This window comes from Muscardinus avellanarius (assembly GCF_963383645.1).
Source record: "Muscardinus avellanarius genome assembly, chromosome: 13".
NCBI lineage: Eukaryota > Metazoa > Chordata > Mammalia > Rodentia > Gliridae > Muscardinus > Muscardinus avellanarius.
In genome coordinates this window covers 54,179,145-54,206,347 of record NC_137799.1, presented here as the reverse complement: position 1 = coordinate 54,206,347, position 27,203 = coordinate 54,179,145, and the positions used below count along the sequence as shown (strand labels likewise).

The window sequence follows — 27,203 nt, the reverse complement described above, 5'->3', positions numbered from 1 at the left end:
CAAAGAAACACCCCAAGTACCCTAACGAACCAATGGGATTTCCAGTACCTTTAAGGCCACATGTAACGAGGAAAGGTCTTGCCAAAGATCTAGACATACAAACAGCAAAACAGAAGATATTTAATCACTGAGTCTATGTTGGAATAATTTTAATATCAACCAGGAAGTTCATAGAAAACAAAAGAAAATAACCTGTGATCTTCCAAAAGACACGAAGGCCAGCCTTTTGCCTGAACTATGATCAACACAAAGAGGACCCGCAGACTCCAGTTTCCCATCCTAGGAGGGGGAGCAACCATAAATAACCCATTTGTGGGGTCATAAATTGCACTGTACTTTGCACCTGGGACTATTCCATATGGAATTCTGACCTTTCCTTCTTTGTCTCCATTAGGCTTTCAATTTAAACACAAACTATGATTTAATTATAGTGTTAGTTGGAAAAATACATTCCTTGCAATAAAGGAACAAGAGATTATGATTTCCTTTTGTTGGCCCATGGGCCCAGAAAAATCCCTGGGGCATAGTATGCCTCTTAGAGATTGTTCAATGGGATTGAGTTTTACAAGTGAAAGGCTCCAAGAGGAGGAGAATCTTGTTGCGTTTGTCTTGTTTTTAATAAGGAAGGTGATTCCTTTTAAACAGCACTAAATCCAAGATCTCAATTAGGAAAGTTCTTTTACTCCCTTCTTATCATAGGTGTCTGTCAATAACTCCTGCTAATCAGGCAAGCTGGAGCTAACGCATACCCTGTTATTCTACCCAGAACAGTCATCTGTCCTCCTTGACTTGAGAGCGCACCCCATACCGCGATGCACCTTTCCTCTGAGGTTCTGGGAGAGGCTGTAAAAATGCTTGCAAAGCTCTTGTGGGGGAAGATGGCACAGCAGACACTGTGCAGCCTATTGATCTATGTGAGGACACTTGTCTTGCCAAGCAAAAGAAAACAGAGCGCAATTAGCTCACTTTGTGATCCTGCTGTTTACAAGAAAGATCAAGCAAAAGACAAGGACAAACAGGCCCCCAGACCAGCAATACAAAGCATAATGCTTCTACTTAGCTTCTGGTTCTTACTATGTCTGTCATGTGGTGGCAAGTTGGCATATCTTAAATACCAGGGGACCTTGTTTTGAATTTCCATAACCATATCTGGTCTCTCAGTGTAGGTGTCCAACTCACCAACAGATGGTGCCCGGCATTTTACCCATTAAACGTTATGATCTCCAGTACCATTTAATAATGAGATTGGACCAGATAAGATCAGAGCAGATTCACATTCTGCACAGAGATTCTGCCAGCTTTTCAACTACAAAGTGAATTTATGGATTGAAGCATCTGAAATCGTCCCATAAAAGCAGGACTATAAGCAATATACTTTAGTCACTTCACAGGAACACAGTGTTTGGAGAAAAATGGCAGTATTTTAGCCATATGGACACTTTGACTTAAATGATGGAAAATTGAGAATGTGGGAACAGATCACTTCAAATAATTGCTATGTTCTTATAAGTGAAGAATATTCTGGTCTCCTTCGGGTTTGACATCAATCAATCATGCAAAACTTATCTACTAAGTATTATTTGCCTTAACTCAGTACTATCTTCTGAATATTATTTGCCATACATTCTTTCAGGCATTAGGGACTCAGGTGAACGCAACACAAGTTTCCGCCCTAATAAAGTTTATACTTCACTGACTTTTATGATTCTACTATAAACCATATGCTGCATGACTGGGGTCCTCTTTAGACCCATCAACCAGGATGCAAATGCCTCGCCAGATCCTTTGGGTTTTGTTTGGTACTAGGGATTGAACTCAGGGGCATTCCATCTCTGATCTACACCCCTAGCTCTTTAAAAAATTGTTTTAAAATTTGAAAGAGTTTCTCTAAATTACTAAGTTACTGAGGCTGGCCTCGAAACTATGATCCTCCTGTCCCAGCCCCCTCCCAAGTTCTAGGATTATAGGCATGTGCCAGCATGCCCAGCGTATCCTGTAATATTTTTCAACAAGATTAACATTTATCACTCTATTTCTTGGCTTCCTAGCAGTACAGATTTTTACAACTCATTCTGAGCCATGTAACTTTATTTTGCTGAATGTCAGTATGATTGACAGATGATTTTTATTGCATTTTCAATCAAATTTGGAGAATCTGTTGCTTCCCATTTTACTGAGAAATTAGAAACAAAATGGCAACTTCCAAGTCCCACCAACACATCAATCCATGACCTGCAGCCTCCCTCTTCCCTGTGCGGGTGCACCCCAGCCCCATCCATCCCATCTGTGTAGGGTCCCCCACCCCTTCACTTGCTCAAGAACACTTCCCTGAGGTGTTATACTATTCCCACGCACGTGCGCTATTATTCTTCTTACTTAAACAATAACAACTCTTGATCCTACATTTTCTTCTGACTTCTACCCACTAGTTTTCTCCCCTTTATAAATGCTTCTAATTCTCCTTCTCCCATTTCTTGAACCCACTTCACCAGCTTTTCGCCCCATCACTTCACAAACATGCTGTTGGCCAAGTCACTAGTGGGCTCCATAAGGGACTGCTAAATGCAATGTTCAGTCCTCTGTGCTCCTCCTACCATGTCGCCACTTCACACAATCACTTCCTTTTTCTTGAGGCACTTTCTTCATGTGGTTCACTTTGTGTCTTTCTTGCTTTCTCTCTCTCTCTTTTTTTAACCACACCCTGTATCTAATGCATCTAACTCATTGGAAGATACTGTTAGCTCTCCAAGATATACCCAGGACCTGATCACTTCTCTCTACCTCTGTTGCCACCACTTGCGCTCAACCACCATAAGTATCCACCTATATCGTGGTGCCAGCGCCTGCACGCGTGAGTCACTCTGCTACCATGCTTACCCTGCTGCCCATCTTGATGTCTCCACTGCCCCAAAGACAAGCCGCACAGCCACATCGAACCTGACTCAGACTTTCTCAATATTGCCGTCGGTATTATCAATGCCAATGACTATATATCACTCTTGTGTCCTCTAGTACCATGAGGAGTGAAGTATTGTGATACAACTTTATACTTTCTGAAGTTAGATAGATGAACTCCTGTGTGTTGTTATGGTTTTGTTTCTGGTTGCCATAGGATGTGGTCCGCAGAGGTTTTGGCCTATGCAAGGCCTCTGGGTGCATGGCTAAGGGTGGAGCAAGGCTTTAAGTTGTGAGCCTTCGTGGGCACTGCATTTGCCCACCCCACAGGAAAAGACACCTTTTTCCTTTGAAAAAGATGCCTTCTACTCATCATGTTCTCTATATATAGGCCTGTCTATACCTGTGTGTGTGTGTTTGCACGTGTGCGCACACACTCACCTTTTCTAACTGAATTTCTTAATCCAGAGAGCATTTTATTTATTTATTTTGTGTGTGTGTGTGTGGCACTGGGAATGGAACCCAGGGGCATTCTACCTCCGAGCTATACTCCCAGACCTATTTTTTTATTCTTTATTTTGAAACGGGGTTTCACTAAGTTGCAGAGGTCTCACTAAGTAGCTGAGGTTGGCTTTGCACCTGTGCGATCCTCCTGTCTCAGCCTCCCAAGTGCTGGGATTACAAGCGTGTGCCACCATGCCCAACTTCAGGGAGCATTTTAAAGTCTGTTTAAAGACACCCAAAAGGCCAGTAGCAGGCCTGGCTGTCACTGTGTATCTAAGAATTTACCCCAAATCAGCACCTTCTAACCCCTATCGTCATTTGCTGCTTCTAAATTCCTATGGTTTGGGAAATGAGGCAATATAACTTGCTTAAATTCTGGCTACTATAAAAGTAAACAGACTCTTAAAAAGTGTACTAAAAGGCTGGGCCTGGTAGTGCACATTTGTAATCCTAGCTTTTAGGAAAGGGAGACCAGAGGATCGGGGTTTGTGGACAGCTTCAGTTACTTAGGCCCTTTGCAACTCAGTGAGACCCTGTCTCAAAAAATAAAAAAAAAAAATGAAAAATAGGACTTGGGGTATAACTTGAAGATAGAATGTCCCTGGGTTCCATCCCCAGTACCACCAAAAAAAAAAAAGTCCCCTATAGAGTTGTACTGTTAAATGGCTTTGTCTCTGGACCTTGGTTCCGGATAAATCAAAGTTTATGAGATTAAAATCATACCCACATTTATTAATTTCTCAAAAATATTACCTGAGCTTTTAAAATGATATTCACATTTCAACAATCATTTCTATAGACTATTTGAACCCTACACTAAAATGTGCTTAAAATGATTCTAATCTTACTTCTTAATATCCCCATTTAGCACCTGCCACTGTCTCCTCCTCGTGTCTGCAGTTTAGTTCTAACATAGATTACGATAGCCCTATTACCTCATTAATTATCACACTCTTCTGTGAAGTAAGGGAAAGGCATCTGCTCACATTTATTGATGTAGAAAACCGGGGACACATAAATGTCTATATAACCCATAAAGTGTTGGAGCATTTAATCAGATACTAGGAACATAAAAATATTTTAAAATAGGTGTATAGAAACTAAAACTTAGTCTGACCACTTGGTGAATCTATGTGATTCTCAGATGCACATTTTTTTCTAGAACTGATTAGGCTAAAAAGAGAAAAAACAGCTTCATAGCACATCACAAATACTTAAAATTATTTTATGATGGTGAAAAAAGCTCTTTAAATCTGAATAAGGCAACTAGAGGATTTTAAGAATTTTAATAAGAGGCCCCATGCTGATAATATTTTCTAAACAAGCTACTCAACTCCAGAAGATGCATCCTGTGATCCACATTTGCAAGAAACTGAACTACGATGGTTATCTGGTACTCTCAGTGCTCTTTTACTAAAAATAAACACCCCAAAGCATGTTTTGGGACTTGCCAGGAGGAAAGGAACATTGCTTAGTTGTGGCACGTGGCAGAGGTGCTCGTCCAAAGTGGCTGAATGCCACTGGTGATACCACTTACTTGAGGTTAGTCTCCCAGAGCAGCCAGTGAAGTAGAGATAGAGTTAGATTAATTTTTAGTCCAGTTTATGATTTTCCACCAGTGGAACATGTGGTGCTACTTCCCAAAGCATTTAAATTCTTCCTCCTACAGCACAACACTATCTTGTCTTGTTCTATTTATTTTCCTTAAGTGTGTGTGACTTGGAGAGCATTAACACATGGAAACATATGTTTCCTAAGCCTGTTCTCACATCTCACCTTCATTTGGACTTTCAAGGTCAGAGCTATTTGTGGCTATCCACTTAATTGGACTTAAAAATAAAAGGCAGCAGAAAATAGTAGATCTGTAATGGCCCTTCATAGTAAGCATAAAAAGAGCAGCCTGGCTTATCTGAATGCCATTTAAATAAATCAGCCTCTTGTGCTGGGCCACAAAATTCCAGCCATCAGGCCACCAGTTACTATGCAGCTGATGCAAGCCAGAAGCAAGGGTGAGGATGTTTCCTGGCCCCCTTGGAAACCACCAGAGTTTTGAACCAATTGTGTATTAAGAGCATAATCATGTGGTCAAATTCTCTCTGCCCTCAGAGCATGCTCATTAATCAGGTTCATGGAATTACTGTTCATCCTAGACAATGATAGAGTAGATCATTACTGGTATTATTATTATCTACTATATGTAGTTCCATACACTTACAAAGCTTTGTCCAAAATGAAAGCAGATTTTCCTACGGCCTGGAATGGGGGTGTTGTATAAATCAGAGAAGAGAGGGTAAATGAGCAGATTGGCCCATGACTAAGCTGTATAAAGCTAATTTACGAATGCCACACAGCAAACTGGGCAAAGTTCACAGTGGGGGAGTGAAAGGCTGTGGCCCAATTGCTTTGTGGAAAGGTCTTCTGAGCAAGAAGTAAAGAAGGGGATTTGATGACAAGAAACTCTTAGATAAGACAGAGAATGATCAGAAGTAGGAAAAGAAGGGTGACACAACAACCAGATGATGAACATCCTGGGTCCATTGTTCAAAGAGATTCATATTCTCTGAATCTCCACTACTCTGGGACCCCCAAACAGCTCTCACATTCTCCTCCAGACCTTAGCTACAAAGGGATCAGTCAACAGTCCCAGGGAAGAGGCAGTTAGATATAAGTTAGATATAACCTCAGGAAGCGCTTGGAACTCTAGGGGCTTCACATCTAGGAGCTATGCCCTCTAAAGAGCTCTTTCTCAAGAAACCCAGAGAATGGGAGAAAGACTTTACAAGTCATGTATCTGATGGACTGATAACCAGAATATAAAAAAATGCTTAAACTCAAAATTAAAGCCAATAGCTCAATTTACAAACAGGCAAAGGACCTGGAGAGGCGCTTCCCCAAAGAAGATATACAAATGGCCAATAGGCTCATAAAAAGAAGCTTGACATTATCATCCATCATTTGGAAAATGCAAATCAAAATCACACTGAGGTACCACCTCACATCCATAAGGATATGTAGAGTCAAAAAGACAATAAAAAATGTTGGCAACAATATGGAGAAATTAGAACTCCAGCCATTGAGAATGTAAAATGGGGCGGGAGCTTTGGAGAATAGTCTGGCAGTCCCCCGAAATATTAAATGTAAGCTGGGCGTAGTGGCGCACACTTGTAATCCCAGCATTCAGGAGGCTGAGAAGGGAGGATCTCTGTTTGTGGTCAGCCTCGGATGCTTAGTGAGGCCTTTTGCAACTCAGTGAGACCCTGTTTCAAAATAAAGAATAAAAATTAGGGCTAGGGTAGTGTAGCTCCAAGGTAGAATGCCCCTGGGTTCCATCCCCAGTATCACAAAAAAAGTTAAATGTAGAGTGAGCATATGGCCCAGTGATTTTACTCCCTACACAAATAACAAAGAATATTGAAAACTTGTATCTACCCTGCAACTTGTAAGCAAGTGTTCTTTGCAGCACTGATTATAATGGCTAAAAGAGGGAAATGACACAAGTACCACCAACTGATGAACAGATAAGAAAAAAATGTGTTATATCCATGTAATGGGATATTATTTATCTATAAGAAGTGTACAGCATGGATGAACCTTGAAAACATTATTCTGAATGAAAGAAGCAGGACACAAAATTCATATATGATTCCATTTACATGAAATGCCCAGAATAGGCAAATCTTTGGTGGCAAAGTAGATTAATGGCCACTGGGAGTTGTGGAGAAGGAAAGGACCACTAATGGCTACAATTTTTCTTTTGGAGATGATTAAAATGTTCTAAAGTTAGTGGTGATGGTTGTATAATTCTGAATATACTAAATAAAAGCACTGCATTATACCTTTAGGATGAATGCTATGGTAAATGAATTATATTTCAAAAGAACTGTTATCAAAATTTAATAGAAAAGTCCTACGTCATGTTAGAAGCCAAGGAAAACTATTTAAGGTCACAGCTAGAATAATTTGGCTTTTAGAATCGAAAGCCCTTGCCTTCCCTCACACCCGCACTTGCAACCTGAGGGGAGGAAGGATTTCTATTAGTCTTGCTTTTTAAATAGTAAGTTTATTGTTTATCACCTGACTTTAGTACATAAGCCACAACACATTATGACTGATCTGTCCAGACTTTTTATCACAAGCAGTCATCACTACCATTTTTCACCACTGGAAGCATTTAAGTGGCGTTTGCCCTTCTACCCATGACACTGAGCCAGGCACTGACTTCTGTAAATGAGTCGAGTTAGTTACTGAGTCACGGGAAGTGGTCCAATCTGAGACAGAAAACACAGATGCTGGCAAACCAATGCAGGAAGAATAACACGTGAATAACTATGATTAAATATTGATGACATATATAATAAAAGGTAAATACAATTTTAGGGCAGCCATCAGAGAGCTCAAGATTGATTTCATGGTTGAGAAAGATCTAGTTGCATAGATAGAGAAACTGCTTCTCTCTTAATCCTCTGCAGCAGCAAAGGGAGAGCAGGTTTAGGTTCAAACATTAAGGATTTGACTATTAGCTAGGGATTAGTTGGGGAACTGTATAGTCATACATCCAGAAGGGAGGTGTAGAGAGACAGCCTAGGAAGGCAAGGGCCTGGAATGGCAGGAAGAAAACACACTGGGTAAGGGACAGATCTGAGGGAGAGCAGGCGAGCAGACCAGGAAAAGAGTCAGAACAAACAAAGCAAAACAAAAACAGAAACAGGAATAGAGCCACTGTGGTTAGATGGTGCTGGGGTGAGGTTTGGAACTGAACTCTGCTAAATATTTTTCTTGTCTGATCTCATTCAAAATCCGCAGCCTCCCCGTGAAGAAAATTCTTTTTTAAATTTTTTTTTATCTGTGAAGGAAATTCTATTATTTTCTTAATTTATAGGTAAGCAAACATAAGCCCGAAGGGGTTAAATAACAGTCCAATAATCACAGTGCTAAAAGGGTCACGTTTTCCTTGTGTTAACTATCACACATTCTCTCAGAAAACAAAGTTAGCAGGCCCCTGGAACACACCAATGCTCAATGCCAACCTCAAGCCTAAAATAATAGAAGTGGATAGATGTATGTTTGAATACTATGAGGTAGCAAGGAAAACACGAACCTGACTCAGCCCACTTGCACATGGGAACAAGAGATGAACATTGCACGTGGAAGGATAGAACAGCTGAAGATGAACCCATGTTTCTACCCACAATGCGCTTCTCCAACTCTATGCCCATCAAGCAGTAAAAGACAAAGCTACTTATAGAGTGCCACACACTCAGCTAGCCCTTTCCAAGAAGGTTGTATGAGGGCCTATTATCCTTTAATATATTATATACTTATATTATTCTTATTTTCTTTAATTGGATTTTCTAATAGAAAAAGCACTCCAAAAGAGTTCAGGGCTTTGTTACCTAAACACCCTTCTACTGGTTGATCCATCATTACAAAGAGATATACAGTTGGCCCTCTGCATCCATGGATTTAACTATGAATAGCAAACATTCAGAAAATATTTTCTGTGTTGAACATGTACAGTTTTTCTTATAATTTTCTAAATAATACAGCCTACATTATATGAGGCATAATTAGGTATAGATAACCTAGAGATAATTTTAAATATACAGGAGAATTCCATAGATTGTGTGCAAATACTAGGGGACTTGAACAACCTCAGATTTTAGCATAGTCAGGAATCCTGGAATCAATCCTTCATGGATACCAAGAGAGTATACTTGTTTCTTTCCTGTTAGTAGAGATACACAGTTATCAGAGCTGCTGGGGGACCTTAGAGATGAATGAGATCTTTTATTTTGAGAGTGGAGATGCTTGGGTGAAAGTGCCTGGTACAGGGCTTTTCAGTTAGTGTGTGAAATAAAAGGGAGCCCATTTCTCTAGAGTTGGTCCCTGCCAAAGGATTCTGAGTGCACCCTTTAAAGCAGCCAACATTGCATTAACTATGGCGTGGTGCCCAAACCCTTTCCAAAACTACCAGTTTTACCAGAACAAGAACCATGTCTGGCCGGGCGTGGTGGCGCACGCTTGTAATCCCCGCGCTTGGGAGGTGGAGACAGGAGGATTGTGCAGGTTTGAAGCCAGCCGTGTGCGCTGGCTTAGGAGACCCTGTTTCCAAATAAAAATATAAAAAGGTCTGGGAGTGTAGCCTGGGGGTAGAAGGGCTTCCAGGAACCCCAGTACCACCAAAAAAAAAAAAAAAAAAGAATCATTTGGTTTACAAATACAATGCATCATAAAAAAGAAACCAACCTAATTGAAATGCAGCTTCAGCCTTCCTGTCAAGACTTTACTTCTATTTTATTTCATAACCTCCATGATTCACCCCCATCCCTTTTCCACCTGATGACAAGCTCATTGGGAACCAAGAATGAGCTGAGGCTCAGCAAGATCCTGCTGCAACCTACACTTTCCTCAGCCTGAAATTAGTTTATTTCAGAGCAACACTCAGTTTGGGGGCATTGGCCTCTTGGACTCCATTCTGTAGGGCAGAGTGAATTACCCAAGTGGACACGGATGATGCTTGTTCTTGGGGAGGAAGCCACAATGACATGTGGATCTACCTGTAAATAGCTAAAAGAGTTCCAATCATGAACATTAGCATAGATTTGTGTGTACTTAATGGTCCCTTTGGATTCATGGCTCTGAAATTCTCAATAAGGTTATAAGAAGGAAATGCTGAAGGTAAGAAACAAGGGTACCACAAGCCCAAAAGGCATCTTAGTTGAATTAAGAAAAGGCACGCCTTCCTCTGCGACAACACCAGAGGCCACAGTTCATCTGGCAGGATGATATCTAGATTTCTGTCCCTATTCTTCTTTGATCAGATGGATGGATACCTGGAGCAGTAAACAACTAGCACGGTTTGGCAGGGTATCCTTGCTGGGAGGAAGCACACAGAAAAGGAAATTTCCTAACATGATACTTTTAAAAACTCAGGTCACAAGCCATTGGGAGGTCATAAAATTATTTTAGAAGGTTGAAACTATTATTTTTAATTAATGGAAAATACAAAAAACCAAAAATTCCTCACACTTAGATTTTACTTTAAGTATACATTAAATTATGTACGTTATCCATCTGTATGTGCACATGTATACATTGGTTTGCAATATAAAATATATTTTTATTTTTAAATGTATGTTAAATATGTACATTATCTGTATGTGCACATGTGTATATTGAGTTGAGATGTAAAATATATTTCTTAGTGTGGGTGATGGTAAAAAATATTTGAAAGTCATATGGTAGGCTTGTTCCCATTCTTCTGAGGATCCTCCATACTGTTTTCCAAAGTGGTTGCACTAATTTGCAATTCAACCAACAATGTATTAGAGCAAATAAGGCAACCTAACTGAGGATAATAGGAGGAGGGAAGAAGGAATTACCTAATGTACATAATGCACATCCATAAACATATCAAAGTCAATCAGTAATCCAAACATGAGAAGGAAGGGGGAGGGAATGGGGTGGGAATTGGGAAAGGGCTAAATAAGTGATGTGTACGTGTATGTCTCTACCATTTTATACACTATTAGGATGTGTGATTACAATGTACCAATAAAAACATTTAAAAAATAAAGATCTTGTAGGATTCAACTGAAAAAACAATATTTGAAAGTCACTGACTTAATAAAGCCTAATATGAAACAGAATTTGGAGGCCTGCTTTGTCTTTATTTCTAATTGCCCAGTGAGAAGGATTAAGGTGGAAGAGAACTAGCATGCATTTTGGAGTTAGACATATCCAAGAGGAAAACCACTAAGTCTATACTTTGGACAATCATTTATGTTTTCTGATCCTCAAAGTCCTATCTGTAGATAAAGGTGATAGTGTCTATTTCAGAATGTCAATACAGCAAGTATCTGGTATGGAGCTCTGTCTAGTTTTCAGATATATATCTCTCTCTCTTCTCTCTCTTCTCTCTCTTCTCTCCTCTCTCCTCTCTCCTCTCTCCTCTCTCCTCTCTCTCTCTCTCTCCTCTTGACTCTAGGGAGACCAGCAGTCACCAGCAGGTTAGGGACACCCACACAGCACCAAGAGGGTTTAAACTGCCAGAAGTCACAAATGCTGAGGAGGTCTGGAGTCCAGCAGTGAACTTTAAATGACTCCTAGCCAGGCATGGTGGCACACGCTTGTAATCCCCGTGCTTGGGAGGCGGAGACAGGAGGATCACACAGGTTCGAAGCCAGCTGCGCTGGCTTAAGAGACCCTGTTTCCAAATAAAATATAAAATGGGTCTGGGAGTATAGCTCAGAGGTAGAAAGCCTCTGGGTTCCACCCCCAGTACTACAAAAAAAAAGACTCCTTTTATGCACGTTATTTTCCTATCTGTCTAGAAGAACTGTCTCCCACAGCATGCTTAAGCTAAAATTATTGCTTTATCAAATCAATTAAATAATTTTTGTAAAAATATTGCATGTAAAACAGTTAAGGGAAAGAGTTTGGTGATGTGGATGTGGTCAGTCTCTGATGTTCTGTTAGAGTAAACATATCAAATGGCAGTTTTGGTCTGGCTAGAGTACTCCAAAGATAAGCATTAGAGCTTCTGAGTATAGGAATGACAAGCTAAAATCTCAATATAGGAGGTCACCTCTAATATATTAGATCTCCTCAATATATCAGGTCATCTAGGTCAAAGCTCCCTTTTCCAGATGAGGAAATAGGGATTCTAGAGGATAGAGAATCTTCTGAGGTCATATACAAGGGAGCCCATCCCAGTCCCTGGAACCTCAGCTCCCAACTCCTCTGTCACAGTCTCCACTTCAGAATAATTCACCCATTAAAACACAAACAAAAAAAAACCATACAAACTTTCTGGCTTTATTTAGGTCTAGAAATGTGGGGAAAGATGAGAGCTAAAGTTAGGGATTCTTAGCATCTATTTTGTAAGAGATCTTTGTGTGAGTCACCACAGCGAACTTTAAAATTGACACAAAAGACACATAGGGAACTGGCACTCTATAAAAGAAAAAGTTAATTTGTCATAAACATATGTTTCAATGCTCAGCCTCCCAATTAATCAGAGAAATGCAAGCTAAAACTAATTAAAATGCTATATTTCACCTTTGAAATGGAAAAACATTAAAATTATAATATTCAGTACTACCAAGTATGTAACAACGTGGCAGAAATTTTAAAAAGCTCATAAACTTTGATCTAGAATTTCTGCTTCTACAAAATCAGAAATTTGTGTGTAAGGCTATTGTTATAGCATTTTTACAGCCTCAGTGAAATATAATAAATTATAAAAGTGGCTTTCTAAATTTTGATTATACTAAACAGCAAATAACATTTCAGAAGAACATTTGATGATATGAAGACATGTTTATAATAGACTGAGAATTTTTTAAAACTATGTTAAAATTATATATGCTCTATATAATTTTAAAATTGTGCATATCCAATATCATTTAAATATATTCTAAAATATAGGTATATATGTATATATATAAATATGTCCAAGAGAAGTCTGGGAGAATATATGCAAAAGTTATCTTTGGGTGGTACATAGTTATCTTTGGATGGTGCAATGGAGAGATTATAAGCTATTTAAGTTTTCTTTTTTATGTTTTGATGTGTCTTTATAATCTTGTAAAACGAATATGTTATTTCAGTATCTTGTTATTTAAAAGGCAAGTCTAAAATATTATTTAAAAGGTAAGTGTCCCCATATAATTTCCTATTAGAATTGATCTGACTGAAGTTTGCTGTTGGTAGCATTTTTGTTGATGAGGAGTTTACTATACAGTTGGGCTGTATTAAACATTCTGAGAGCATACCATTAAAATTTCATGTCAGTGTCACTTGGTATATGCATCTTCTTTTGACAAACCCATAGTCTGAAATACACATTTCTGGCAACAGGATGGGTTAAACATTCAGAGAACTCCCTTTCAATATATTACTCCCTGAAATGTCAGGTATTCTTCTTTTTATACACGTCTTCAATATCCAATTATGTTAGTGAGGAATTAGAGATTTCTTGGGTCCCAGAACACCAAGTAAACATAACTCCAGAGGCATCTGCATTGCTTTGGCACTGAGATACTTGCTATTTCCCCAGTGGCCTAGAAAGTGGGTTTTTAGAAGCTACAAACATGAGACCTGATGGGGGAGGCCTCCTTTCTTCATAAACGAGGAATCCCAAGGGGCTGGCACTCTGAATGGGTGGATAAGAAAGAAAAACTCTCCCCAGCAAATGGAAATGGCAGGATGTACTTATTTTGGTCTTGGTTTCGAGTGGGAAAAGAGAGAGAGAGAGGTCATCTTAAAGAATTTCTAAATGCAGGTTAATTTATATGGGTTTTGAATCTGAATTTATACTACCTAGGCAGAAAAAAAGTCAAATACTTAGGTTAGAATATTTCTAGGTTGTTAGAGTTCCCAGGTTCTTAAGCGAAGAAGAACCCTTTCTGAGGAAATTTACTTCAAATCCAAGTCAATTAATTCCCACAGGTAAAGTTCCAAGGAACCTGTATCTTAAAATAAGTCAGTAAGTTTTAAAATAAATCACCCCACATCGTCAAGACTTAATAAAGCAACAAAGCTAGATCCATGAGGATATTGCACTAATATTATCTGTTATGAAATAGAAAATAAATATATTTAACATGTTTAGAGGAATAAAAAAGGGCATAAAGAGTACAATGAAGGAATAAAAAGCAACGAAAATCAATCTGGCAGCTCTGAAAAACATCCATGTGGAATTGAAAGAAATTAAAAATATGATAAGTCAAAATGAGAAACTGAACAGATGAACTTTAGAGCAGATGAGACAAAACTGAAGAGAAAATTAGAAACTAGAAGACAGACATAAGCAAATGACCAGAGAAAGGATCACCAAGAGAAAGAGATGGAATAGTCACAGTGGAAGTGGACAAACGCACACGATAAATGCTAAGAAAAATGATGAATGGGGAGACATTAAAAGTAGTCCAAGAAAAAAGATAATTGTTACCAAGAAGCAACACTAACACGGATAGTCTTTTCAATGGTAAAAATATAATTCAGAGACAATGAAATATTTTCTTAAAGTGGGGTTAAAGCAGCATTTTTTTTTTACCCTAAAAAATTTCAGCCAGGTGTGGTGGCACATGCTTGTAATCCTAGTATTTGTAATCCTGAAACAGGAGGATCACAGGTTTGCAGCCAGCCTCAGCCACTTGTGAGGTGCTCTGTAACTTAGTGAGATCCTGTTTCAAAATAAGGAATAAAACGGGGCTGGGTGTGTACTTGGAGCCAGAATGTTCCTGGATTCAATCCCCATACCATACATACACTCACAAAAAACTATTTTTCAAGACCAAACGTGAAATACATTTGTAAGACAATAAAAATTAGGGGCATTTACTATTAACACATTCTTTTTTTTAAGAACTTACATACAATGTACATCAGGAGTAGAAGAAAAACTACAGAAAAAAGTGTGTACTAGATAAAAAAGGAATGATGTAGGTTAAATGATAAAAACATGGATAAACCTATGAATGATGAAATATTGATAATGTCAAATTTGTAGATTTAAAAATAAAGGCTATGCCACAATGAGGCTGTTATAAAGCATAGATCCTGGACTTTGAATTTTACACAATAGAACAGAGGTGGTTGAATTAAAATGGTCCAAGATCCTCAAGTTGTTTAACTGAAATATAAATATATAATTAATTTTGTACTATGTTAAGTTACAAACATGCATGGTAAACTTTCTAAGGTAAATGCTAAAAAAATATAGAAACAAGAGTACATAATTCCAAACTATTATAGGGAAAAATAGATTTAGCTCCTGGGCTCTTCTCTTGCCAGGGGAAACCAGAATAGTAAGGAGAATGGCCAAGAGCAATTTGAACTGGATATATTAAAACCTCCTACGATTTTTGGGTCTCTTATAATACCGCGTTTACCATCTTAATCACATGTAGTAAGTGATGGGTTAATATAAGAAAGCAAAATAAGAAAAATATTGTCATACTGTATCTCTATATAAACAAACACTATATTTACAACCACCTAGTTAAGTAAAGATGCTTAAATTTGCTTTATTTTAAGAAGGACAGATAATTAGTTCTCATATCTATCAAGAAATATGCCCCAGCTGAGTGTTGTGGTGCATGCTTGTAATTCCAGTACTTGGGAGGCTGAGATGAGAGGATACGGCTTTGAGGACAGCCTCAGCTACTTAGTGAGACCCTGTTTCAAAATAAAGAATAAAAAATATGGGGCTGGGGATGTAGCTCAAAGGTAGAATAGCACTGGGTTCCATCTCAGTACTGCAGAAAGAAAGAAAGAAAGAAAGAAAGAAAGAAAGAAAGAAAGAAAGAAAGAAAGAAACATCCTTTTATTTATATAAGGACAATCTTGTCTTCCTTGAAGTTTGAAGTTCTTACATAACTTTCATTAGTTTATTTACCAGGCTTGGATAGTAGCTGAATTTCATAACAGATTTTGAATCTTGAGCAAACTTTGAGTTACAACTGTGCAATTATAAAGTTTTCATGATTTAGCACTTTGCAATAAATACTTTATTGTATGAAATATTTATATTACTTTAACTCTGAATTTCTCAAGAACATTAATAACAATGTAAACTTTGAAAACTCTTTACAACTTCTCAGGAAAACACAAACTGAGTAAATCAAGGTCTACCTAAATTACAAGGAGCCTGGCTCACCAACTACCCAGCTCTAAGCATCTTTATTTAGATCATTCCCTTTATTAGAACAGGGCCAACTTGCTGTCAGATTACAGTGCCAAGTCTAGGAAGTTAAATACCATGGACAGCTGCTTTCTAGGGCAAGGACGGCCTAGCACCCTAACTGATCAGGGAATCCTAGCAGCAAAGTGCACGGCATGTCCTGAAACTCAACTGCTTCATGTTCTGCAGTCTTTAAACATATTTCTAACCAGCTGTAAAGTGAAAAACACTTTATAAATAAAGGTATTTTATAAATTAATTTATATATTTCTTTTATAAATAAAAAATACCCTGAAAACAAAAGTTTCTGCTTAGTATAGATACTATTAAATCATAGCCCATGACCTCCTTATTTCAAGAAAGTTCTACACAATAAAATTTCAGGACATGAATGGCATTGGAGGTTTCTTTTGGAGCTTATGATAATATTTAAACTGCATATATTACGTGCATGTGAACTAGGGCTTGTGAATGTTGTCATATCCACAAACACTGCGTGCCTCTAAGGAGCTACAACCTGTGCAACTCAGTGACGCCCTGAAGTAAATTCAACTTTCAAGGAATGCTTCATAATTATCAAATCTGAAATAACTGATTCAGATTCACTTTTCACTTAAGAACAGAATCTAAAAGGAAAGGAACCAACATGTACTGAACAGCCCATATGCTTACGATGCCTAATGCTTAACATGCATGTCTCCCCAAACATATGAAATAGGTATTCTTATCCTCATCTTCCAAATCAGGAACCTGAGGCCCAGAGAGTTTAAATAACTTTTCCAGGGCTGCTGGGATTATCCTGTGGCCAGAGTTATAGCCCTTTCCTTCCTGGGTCAAAGTCCCACATCTCTTCACCATGTGATGTTTCACAACTACTTGGTACAAAAAGGGAAATAACACAATGAACTTATGTGGGAGGAAATCAGAAACAGAAGAAATAGTTATGAATATAGCATGGTCTCTTCCGGAATTAGGTATATCCAGAATTTCCAAATTAAAAAAACACACACAACATTAAGCATAGCACAAAATTATAGATATGATCAACAACTGTTAAGAAATGTCAGCCTGACTTGCTGACTTAGATCACCTAGCCGACTAGGTACAGATCCTGCCAGCACTGGCTTAAGGAATGGTCTACAATTGATTAAATACAGTCTGTAACCTGTATTTAAAAAGTGATTTCCCAAATGCACGACAGCAGCTCCCCACCCCCACACTCCCACTCAGATCAGAATACCAAATCCTCCTGCAATCTTACATGTGCCACGGGATGGCTCTGCAAATTCCTTTCTCATAAATGTTTCCAACATCACCTCCGGCCAAGTGTGTGCCTAAGTTAGTGACGTCCTAATGTAGTATGACAAAACAAAAGTACTGAGTTCTCAGACTATTCGTCAATGTGTAAAAGATATTTTTAAGATACCAGATCATATTTCCTTGCCTCTAACAATTACGCCTGTCCTTGACGATCATTCAGGACTCTGATTGGAATAAACACAGACACGACTAATGCAAACCGGCCGAACAGGCTTGAGAAGGTTGAGGGAACATCTTTTTGGTTACCCAGTTAGAGCAGAGAGAACAGCTCCAGGGATGGCTGCTTTATTCCCTGAAGGACATGTACTTAGTTGTCACTTCTGAATGCATGCTTGCCAGGCATTTGACTAAAATACTTTAAACTATAATTTCTAACAAACAACCACACACTAAGAGAGATGTAAGGAAAAAAAAAACACATCCCCTTTGCATAGAATACATAGAAATGTTACTTCTATATTATTTCTCTCTATATTTTTCTAAATATATATTGCTAATATTTTCTTTCCCCTGCCCTTGGCTTCCATTTCATGTCTGCTACAAAAAATCATTGAACTTGACTATTATATAAATATGGATAAATAAAAATATTTTTTTTCTTTCTGCACAAAGTCTCTTACTTCATACTCAAAGATCTGATATATATATATATATATATATATATATATATATATATATATATATACTGTCCTACATGCTAGCATGAAGATCTGTGAGTTTTATGTTTGAAATCCACATTCAAAGATGATAGTCTACTATTAGGATAAAAGTCAGAACTGCATGATAGCACCACATAAAATTTTACTGAGGCTGTTTATTCTAATTTTTAAAAATTGTACCTACTTGAAAATCAGTTTCTTTAAGCTCTTTATCAATCAATCTGCTCCCCAACTAAGTGGCAGGATGGTTACCACTGTCATTAAAACTCCCTTAAATTTTTCTGTTAAAAATACACTGGGTCTTGTTTTTTGCAGTGTACAAAAAAGACCACCCCGAGACAGATGCAGGTGGCAGAACTGGCCAGTGACTATAGTAGAAAGTAAGCAGCTGCTAGTCAAGTGATCTGAAATAGGATCTGTGGATCAAAGAAAATAGGGTTTGGGGATGTGGCTCAATGGTAGAATGCTTTCCTCACATGTAAGAGGCCCTGAGTTCAATCCCCAGCCTCCCAAATGGAAGCAAATAAAATACTATAGGAAAGAAAATTAGCAAAGGGCTGTGCTAAGGAGCACACCTACTGGACTCCAGGCTGCTGACTTGGAGGTACAGTTCTGATGAAGCAAACTTTTCCTCTTTAAACATCTTTAAAGAGATGATTGTTGATAACTGTTTCATGCCCATTTAAAAAGCAAAAACCCTGCAAGTTTTTAGGAGCAAACACACTTGTCCATGAAACTTTAAACTGATCACAAAATCATAAAGCCTAGCTTCCTGAAAAGAAAAGACAAAGGGCTGAGTCGGCTCTGGAATGTTTATGTAACCTATATGCATAGATGGTTTTATGCTGAAGCAAGTAGCTTGGGAACCTCACAGATGTTGAGATAACCCCCGAATTATTTTTCCTCCAGCCAAGTTAGTCTGGCTATCACAAAACTGCAGAATGCAACTTGCTGTGTACTCCAGCCCCAAACAGCATCTTTTAAAAATGTTGCATCTCTGTACTGTGTACTCCAGCCCCAACCTTTGAAAATGTTGCAGCTCTCAAAAACATAATTCAGAACTAGGGTTAAGAAAAGCAATGAGTGAAAAGCCACCAGTACTCACCTTTGGTTGGGCCTCTGGAGCTGCCACCTTGACCACTTTGTTGCGGTTTATCATTTGCTTCACCCATCTCTCCACCTGGACGTTGAACTTCATGAAAATTACGTAGGCAAAATAAGCTGTCAAGAGAAGCAAGCTTTCCCACCACATGATCACGTTATCCAGGAAAAAGATAATCAGCATGATCAAATCAACAATGTAGAAGGAGACATCGCGAAAGAGCGGCCACCATGTCAGGTTTAGGATCTCTCTAGAAAACAGAGCGCACATGCCGATGACAAAGAGGATGTTGAACACGGCGGAACCTACGATCGTGCCGATGCCAACATTGCTGTGAGCAATGAAGACGCCTATAAGAGACGTGAAAAGTTCTGGGGCAGACCCTCCGGCAGCCATAAAGGTGGCTCCAGCCACATCATCAGAGATGCCCAGTTTTTCGGTGATGACAGTCAAGGAAGGGACAAAGAACTCATCGCAGACAATGGCCAAGGCTATGAACATGTAGATCATTCCCAGCACGTGGAGAATGATGGCGCCTTTCCTTCGATCCTCAAGGGAAAAGATGTCTCTAGGGTAGTCGCCTTGGGCAAGGTCTGTACTATTCTCAGAACTGCCTTCCTGAGAAGCAGGTGGCTGTGGAGTGTAATCCGGAATCTTGTCATTTAAATCTAAGAGAGTTCTCTGATGGTAACCCTGTGCTCCTCTAGGGCCCTTCACAACACTGGCCTCTCCTGTGCTCTGTGCGTCTGTCTCAGAAAAGGCACTGATTGAAAACGGGACAGTGCTAATGGCTACCAGGCCCATGAATAGGCCCACAATGCGAACTAGCTTCAGTTTTTTCCTGACATTATGATGTCTCCTGTGGCCAAGCGGTGATTCATGGGAACACCATTTCTCAAGGAGAGTGGTGGCGGTGCTCTGGGGCAGCTCCATTCTGGCTCTCCTGGTGGATGTGGTGGTCTTCAAACTTCAGATTCAACCAGATGGCTCAGTCATTCTTTCCCTTACTTTAATGTGAAGGGTACTTGTGGGGTGCTTCTACGATGGGCAGTTTGTAGGTTTCACAGGAAATTTATGCTTAAATGAAAAAAGAAGCAAAAGTAAGGAAAGCATTAAAAGTCTGTTTTTTTTTTAATAAAAAGAACTTTGCGGGTTGTGCATAGTGGCACCCACTTGTAATCCTAGTACTTGGGAGGCTGAGACAAGAGAATAGCAGGTTTGAGGCCAGCCTCAGCAACTTAGTGAAGCCCTCAACAACTCAGTGAGATCATGTTTCAAAATAAAATAGGACTCGGGGTGTAGCTCACAGATAGAATGCTCCTGGGTCCAATCCCCAGTAACACACACACACACACACACACACACACACACACACACAAACTTTGACGACATGTCCTGCAGCATGTGATCACAGGTAAATTACTTAACTCCTGTCTGTCTCAGTTTCCTCATTTTAAAAGTGGGTAAAATTAGCCGGGTGTGGTGGCACACACGTAATCTCCGCGCTTGGGAGGTGGAGACTGGGTTCGAAGCCAGCTGCGCTGGCTTAAGAGACCTGTTTCCAAATTAAAATAATATAAAAATAGGTCTGGGAGTGTAGCCCCGAGGTTGAAGGGTTTCCAGGAACCCCAGTACCACCAAAAAAAAAAAAAAAAAAAAAAAAAAACGGGTAAAAGTATAGCCCTTACTACCTAAGATTGTGTGTGTGTGTGTGTGTGTGTGTGTGTGTGTGTGTGTGTGTGTGTGATGCTGGGAGTGGAGCCCAGGGGCTTACACATGCTAAGCCAGCACTCTACCATTGAGCAATATTCCCCTCCCACAGGACTGTTTTAAGATGAATTAAAACACATCGCATTTAGGAGAGGAAGCGTTACACAGTAGGCACTTGTATATAAAAAAACCCAAATAAACATTTCCATGAATCTGATGTAAGTATAACATTTTTTAGATGAAAATCAGTTTCTCTACCTTAAATCATGTAACAAATAACATCTTCTAATAGTAAAAAATCCCACTGCTTTTAGAACCACCTAGGTTCTTGACAACTGACAATTACTCATTGTGTTTTCTTCTAGTCAAGTTACATAATTCCCTATTATAGGTACATTTTCCTGTCTTCATCTATCATATGGAAATGTTGCGTTTGGGAGGGGGCAGTGCTCTTTTTCTGCACACATAAATAATCTCAGGATCTTATTTTTCATGTAAAGTCTCTTCCATACCAAATGCAGAAAAAGTAGCCCTTTAAAAATTTAAGTTATGTTCTGGTAAAATGAACAAGCTGTATCCTTAAAACATAGAATGTTTTTCGCTAACGCTTAAAAAAAACAACAACCTTTAGTCATATTTAAAACGGCTTTATCAAACAAATCCCAACCCAGTGACACAACAAGCTGACTATTTGAAGACACTAAATGCGTATTTCATGAACGACATGCAAGTTTCAGCAGCACCTCCGTTGCAACACCTGCCCCCAATAGTTCCCCTGACCCCGTAATAGGTCAGGCATCCAAAGCAGTTTCTATCCTCTGTTCCGCAGAAAGAATGGGTAAAATGTCTGGATACACAGCTGACACGGTGAAGCGTCCTTTATTCATAAAAACAGTTTTCCCCCTACCTCAGTTATTTTATCTTACAGGAATCCCCTGAAATTATCACAGGTGTAAAATAAGCTAATTAAACACAGGCCCCTTAAACACTGAGATTAGCTGGGCTCAGGTTTTTTCAAGCAGAGCAAGAGACCAAGTCAATGGCCGTGGAGTTGCTGCTACTCCTGAGATAACCCGAACCCATCGGATTTCCAGCTGGCTGCGGATGTGGCAGCTTAGCACCCAGAATTAAGCGACTCACGCGTTCCAGGGATTGTCACAAAGCCAGACCCGGGCTACCAGCGGCGGACCGACTCAACTCCAGGGGTGCGCGAGCAGCTCCAGCCCGGTCTGGGCTCTCCCTGCAAACCCACAGCTCCGCTCCCTGGGATCTACCCTCCACAGGCTAGGCGAGGCCCCCGCGGTGCCCCAACTTTGCCTTGCGTGGTCCCAAACTTTCCCTGGTGGGTTAATAGGAAGATAAAACTAAAGGGCAGACGCCCCACCTGCGAGCTGGGAGTAGCGATGCTTTCAGAGTGGCGCCTGGCCCGCGTCTCCCCGGATGGTCTGCGGATGGCTGGGGAAGGGGAACGTCCCTCTGCGCATCCCCAAGTCACGCAGTGTCCCGCGCCCCCACCCGGAGCTAGAAGCCAGGGTGGAAAAAGCAGGGGGCCTCGGCAACCACGCCCCGGAGCGGAGAGAGTTGGCCAACTCCTGGCGGGGCCTGGGGCGCCCTGGTCCACGGCAGAGCCACCTGTGAGTCTGCGGCGCAGCAGCAGGATGCGCGCATGGGGTTTGGGGGCGCAGCAGCAGGATGCGCGCATGGGGTTTGGGGGCAGCATCCCCCGCGGCCACCGCGCTTTGGCGGGCGCAGCGGCGGGCACTTACCGATCTGGGCTGGAGGACTTGCACTGGCGGGGCCGAGCCGGGCCGCCTCTGGTCCTCCGCTCCGAGGCCCGCTCCGGCTCGCGCTGGCCGCCGCTCTCCGCCGGGGCTGGGCTCCCGAGCAGACTGAGCCGGCCGAGCCCCGCTCGCGTCTGGCGCCGCCAACCCTGCGGCTCCTCCCTCCCGGCCGTACGCGCTCCGCTCCCCCCAGGCCCGGCTCCACGCCTCCCGGCGCAGAGGCGACTCCCGCAGCCATCTCTTAGGAGATTTCTCCGCAGTGGGGACCCGGGTCAGGATTGGCAGGGAAGCAAGGGCAGAAAGGAGAAATCCCACAGGTCTGTGACGCGCCTGGTTCCCCAGGCCTTGAAAGTGCTGTGAACTTTGGGGTCATCTGTGCTGGGCACCTTCTCTCTAATTGATCTGAAAATAAATAAATAAATAAATAAATAAATAAATAAATAAATAAAAATAAATAATAATAGTCGTGCTTGTAATTGGGAAGCTATGTCACAGGTAATGGTGTGAAAGACGTCCATGGAAAAGACAGAGGGCAGGCTATGGATGAGACGCTGAAAGGTCTTTAGCCTAGCAGCCTGACCTTTCCTTGCATGTGTGATGAAACAGACCCACACACAGGCTGCCTCCGGACTCCCAGCCCAGTGCTCCTTCCAGCCCTGTTTGAAAAACAAGATCCCCTGGACCAAGAGAAACCCTGAGCCTTGTTAGTATTAGAGACAAGAATCCCGGGCCAAAGAGTGAAAGACGATGGTACAAAATGGTTTCTGAGGGAATCTGCCTTACCCAGTATTGAGAAGACTACCCACTGCGCAAAGTCTTTGAGGCTGTCTGTACTCTGAACACTCTCCTGGCCCTCTCACCGTCTTCTATTCTCCACCCCACAGGAGCCTGTTCCCTCAGTCTCCTCAGGCTGGGGTAACTTTGATTATATCCCCAAATGTCTACCTCTTACTTACAGTACAGCTCTGTCCAGACCTGCTGGCTTAATCCTGCTGAATCTTGCAAGAGAAGACCTGACAACTTAGAACTAGCCTCTTTTTCTCCAAGGAGACCAGACATTCAATACTGTTGTCTTGTTAAAGATTTCCGATTTTTATTTTGAAAGCCAAGGGCTTAACTTATTTTTAAACTTTTTTTATTTTGAAAAATTTTAAACACATAGAAATGTAAAAATATAATAAACCTTTATGGGTCCATGATGATCTTGCAAAATTATTGACTTGTGACTAATTGTATTTTATTCCTTTTTCCCATGTGGTCATCTTGAAGCAAATATGAGATATTATTTTTACATGAATATTTTCTAAAAGCATAGAAGCCATCAACCACTATTAGAATTGTGTTAAAAAGACTCAGAAGACAATACAAATAGTCTCCCATTGACCAACAATGGGCCAATTCCAGCATCAGAGAGAAATGCAATTGTTTCAAACACATCAAATATCATAAGTGCATAATATTTCCAAAAACAACTCAGCAGATTAACTGTTGATGGCTAAGAAGGAACCTACTCACTGTTTGTTTGTTTGTTTTTTGTTTTTGGTACTGGGGATAGAACCCAGGGGCATTCTACCTCCAAGCTATACCCCCAGCCCTATTTTTAATAGGGTCTCACTGAGTTGTAAAGGGCCTCACAAAGTAGCTGAGGCTGGCTGCGAACTGTGATCCTCCTGTCTCAGTCTCCCAAACCTGGGATTACAAGTGTGCGCCACCATGCCCAGCTCCTACTCACTATTTTGAAAGCTGTTTTAGAGAAAAAGAATCACATTTGTTCTTCCTATTCTATACACAAACTAGACCCGAGGGTAACCAATTAGGTTTTACTTAAGTTACCCTGCCTCTGTCTTGTTTTCTGGCTTAATAATTTTAATCTTCCCTGGGCAGCAGATGCCTTTGAGTAATAGGGTAAAGGGGGATAGCTTCTATGAGGTTCTGCTTAAAATAAAACTATTGTAATATAGTTTTACAAACATTTTTCTGTAATCCTGTTTCTTCCCAGGATCTTTCTAGATGTTATTCAGCTGACTCCTGCCACAGCCCAGAGAGGAAGGACCCTGAGGCTGCAATTGGTAGGAAGGAGAACGAGGCCCAGATAAAGACGACATGCATCTGCAGGGTGAATTGCTTGGGTTTGCACTGCCTGTTTATAAGGGAGACTCAGACTCAGTGATTTAAAGAAACAAGATCTTAGTTTTCTCATGTAAAAAGAATTCTGAAAGCAGACTGCCTCGTGTTTGTACAATAGCTCCATGGTGCCATCAGGGACATCCTACTAAGTGTTTTTTGTTTGGTTTTGTTTACAGTTCTGGAGATTGAATCCAGGGCCTTACACTAGGCCAGTGTTATATCCAGTGATCTACATCTCCAGCCCCTTGCCAGGTCTTCCTTTGTCTTCACAGCTACAAAGTGGTTGCCTCTTTAAGGTGTCACATCTGTGTACCAGGCAGAAAGAAGAGAGAGTGGTAAAAAAGCAGCAGAGGTCCCTGCTAGGCTTTGCCTTTTTATTTAGGAAGGGGTGCTGGGGAAGCCTCACCTACATTTCACTGGCTGAAATTTAGTTGCAGGGTCATACCTAGCTGCAAGGGTCTCTTAACTGGTCTCATAGTCACCTTTTAGAAAATCGGGGTTCTCTTAGTAATAAAGAAGGGAGATGTAAGTGTTGGATGAGCAACCTGCATTATTCAACATACTTTCAAAAGATCACAGTTTCAAAGCATCCCCTTGCCTTCCTTCATCTAAAATGGCATCCCTGGTGGCACTGTACCTATAGCTCCATCATTAGAAAGTCATCTTGCTGAGTTGATCTGTAACCCAAGCATGTGGGAGGCTGAGACAGGAGTATCGCAGCTTGGAAGCCAGCCTCAGCAACTTAGTGAGACTCAGAAACCTAGTGAGACCCTGTTTCAAAACAAAACAAAACAAAAACAACAAAATAATAAAAAATTAAAAGGACTAGGCAGTGTAGCTCAGAGGTAGAAGGCCCCCGGGTTCAATCCTCATTGCTACATATCCCTATAAACACACACACATAAACACACATAGACACACACATAGACACACACACACACACACACACATACACATACACACACATACACATACACATACACACATTGCTCTTTTTTTTTTCTGTGCTAGAAATTGCATTCAGGACTTTGCTCATGCTAGGCAAGCACTCTACTATTGAGCTACATCTCGTGATAAATATTTACGATCCCAGTAACTTTGGAGGAAGAGGAAGGAAGATCCTCACGTTCAAGATGAGGCTGGGCAATTTAGCAAGACCCTGTCTCAACAAACAAACAAACAAACAAACAAACAAACAAACACAAACAACTCATTACTCTGGCTTTTTATATTTTACAACTTTAGCATTTATTTTAAAAGTAAATGGTTCTAAGCTGGTGGCACATATCTGTAATCCCAATACTTGGAAGGCTAAGACCAGAGAATCACAGATTTGAGGCCAATATTATCAATTTAAGGAGACACTGTTTCAAAATAAAAAATAAAAGAACTGTGGATGTAGCTCAGAGTACAATGTTCCTGGATTCATCCCCAGGAACAGACACACATGTGTACACACACACACACACACACACACACACACACACACGGTTCTAGAATTATGAAAATGTCTAGCAACTTTTTATTGTTTTTGACTTGATAGTTGGTTAAAAAGAAAAAAAACTCTAGTAAATTATCATGAAGGAGACATTATCAGTAAGGGACAGCTAAGCCAGGAAGTTATGGGCAACCTAGGGATGAGATGTAGTATTCAGATCTTACTTTGCCAGTTTATCCACCTCTTTCTTCATTCTCCCCATGTATACCTCCTTTCCATCTGCCTTCTCTTACAATCTCTAGCTTCTCTGTTATCAGAATCTGCAGGCAACCAGAATGCAAGCCAAGGATTCAATGTGTACAAGAGCAGCAGTTCCCAACCTTGATTCTGACTAACCATAAGAACCAAATGGGGTTATTTTTAAGAGTCCTAACCACAACCCTCACTCTTCCCCTCAGGAGTGCCTTGAGGTAAAAAAAATCAGTACATGCATTTCCAGCATCTGGCACAGTTTCTTGGTATTCGTCCAACTCAAGTCTATGGAATAAATTAATAAGTTGTTGGAAGAGGTTACTTAAAATCAATCCGAGCAGGTTGGTTAGGCTGCAGTAACAAAAAAGCTCAAAAATCACAGTGGCTTAAGTAGCAGAAGTCTTTATTTCTCACGCTACCTGGACTTTGTGAATTTTGCTGTATCATCTTCCTCTGGACCCCAAACTTGTCATGACCGGGAGCATTGCCAGTTGCTACCGCAGAAAAGATGCACAGCAAATCCCGTGTTTGTTTTTAAAGCTTCAGCTTGGGAGCAACACATCATGGCTCCACAGCCTTATTTATGTTCATGGCAGCAAGAATTTGCCATCACACTTTGTACCTAGGAGAAGAGTGGAATGATTTGGTGGCCAGCACCAATGACTGACTGCCACATGGGCAACAAGAGAAAGGAGTTTTCACTTACCTCCTCTCAACCAGTTTTATC

General features: G+C 40.5%; 1 protein-coding gene across 3 annotated transcripts in view; it reads right to left on the bottom strand.

The window, feature by feature from the left end:
- Positions 1-20,101, bottom strand: part of SLC24A2 (solute carrier family 24 member 2) — a gene marked incomplete at both ends in the record, with an annotated part of 267,757 nt that extends 247,656 nt beyond the window's left edge. For all 3 annotated transcript variants that reach the window (XM_080708529.1, XM_080708530.1, XM_080708531.1), the window contains one exon: positions 19,172-20,101. In XM_080708529.1, the coding sequence (XP_080564655.1) occupies positions 19,172-20,101 (930 nt within the window). The remainder of the gene's footprint in view (positions 1-19,171) is intronic.
- Between the last annotated feature and the right edge of the window lie 7,102 nt (positions 20,102-27,203).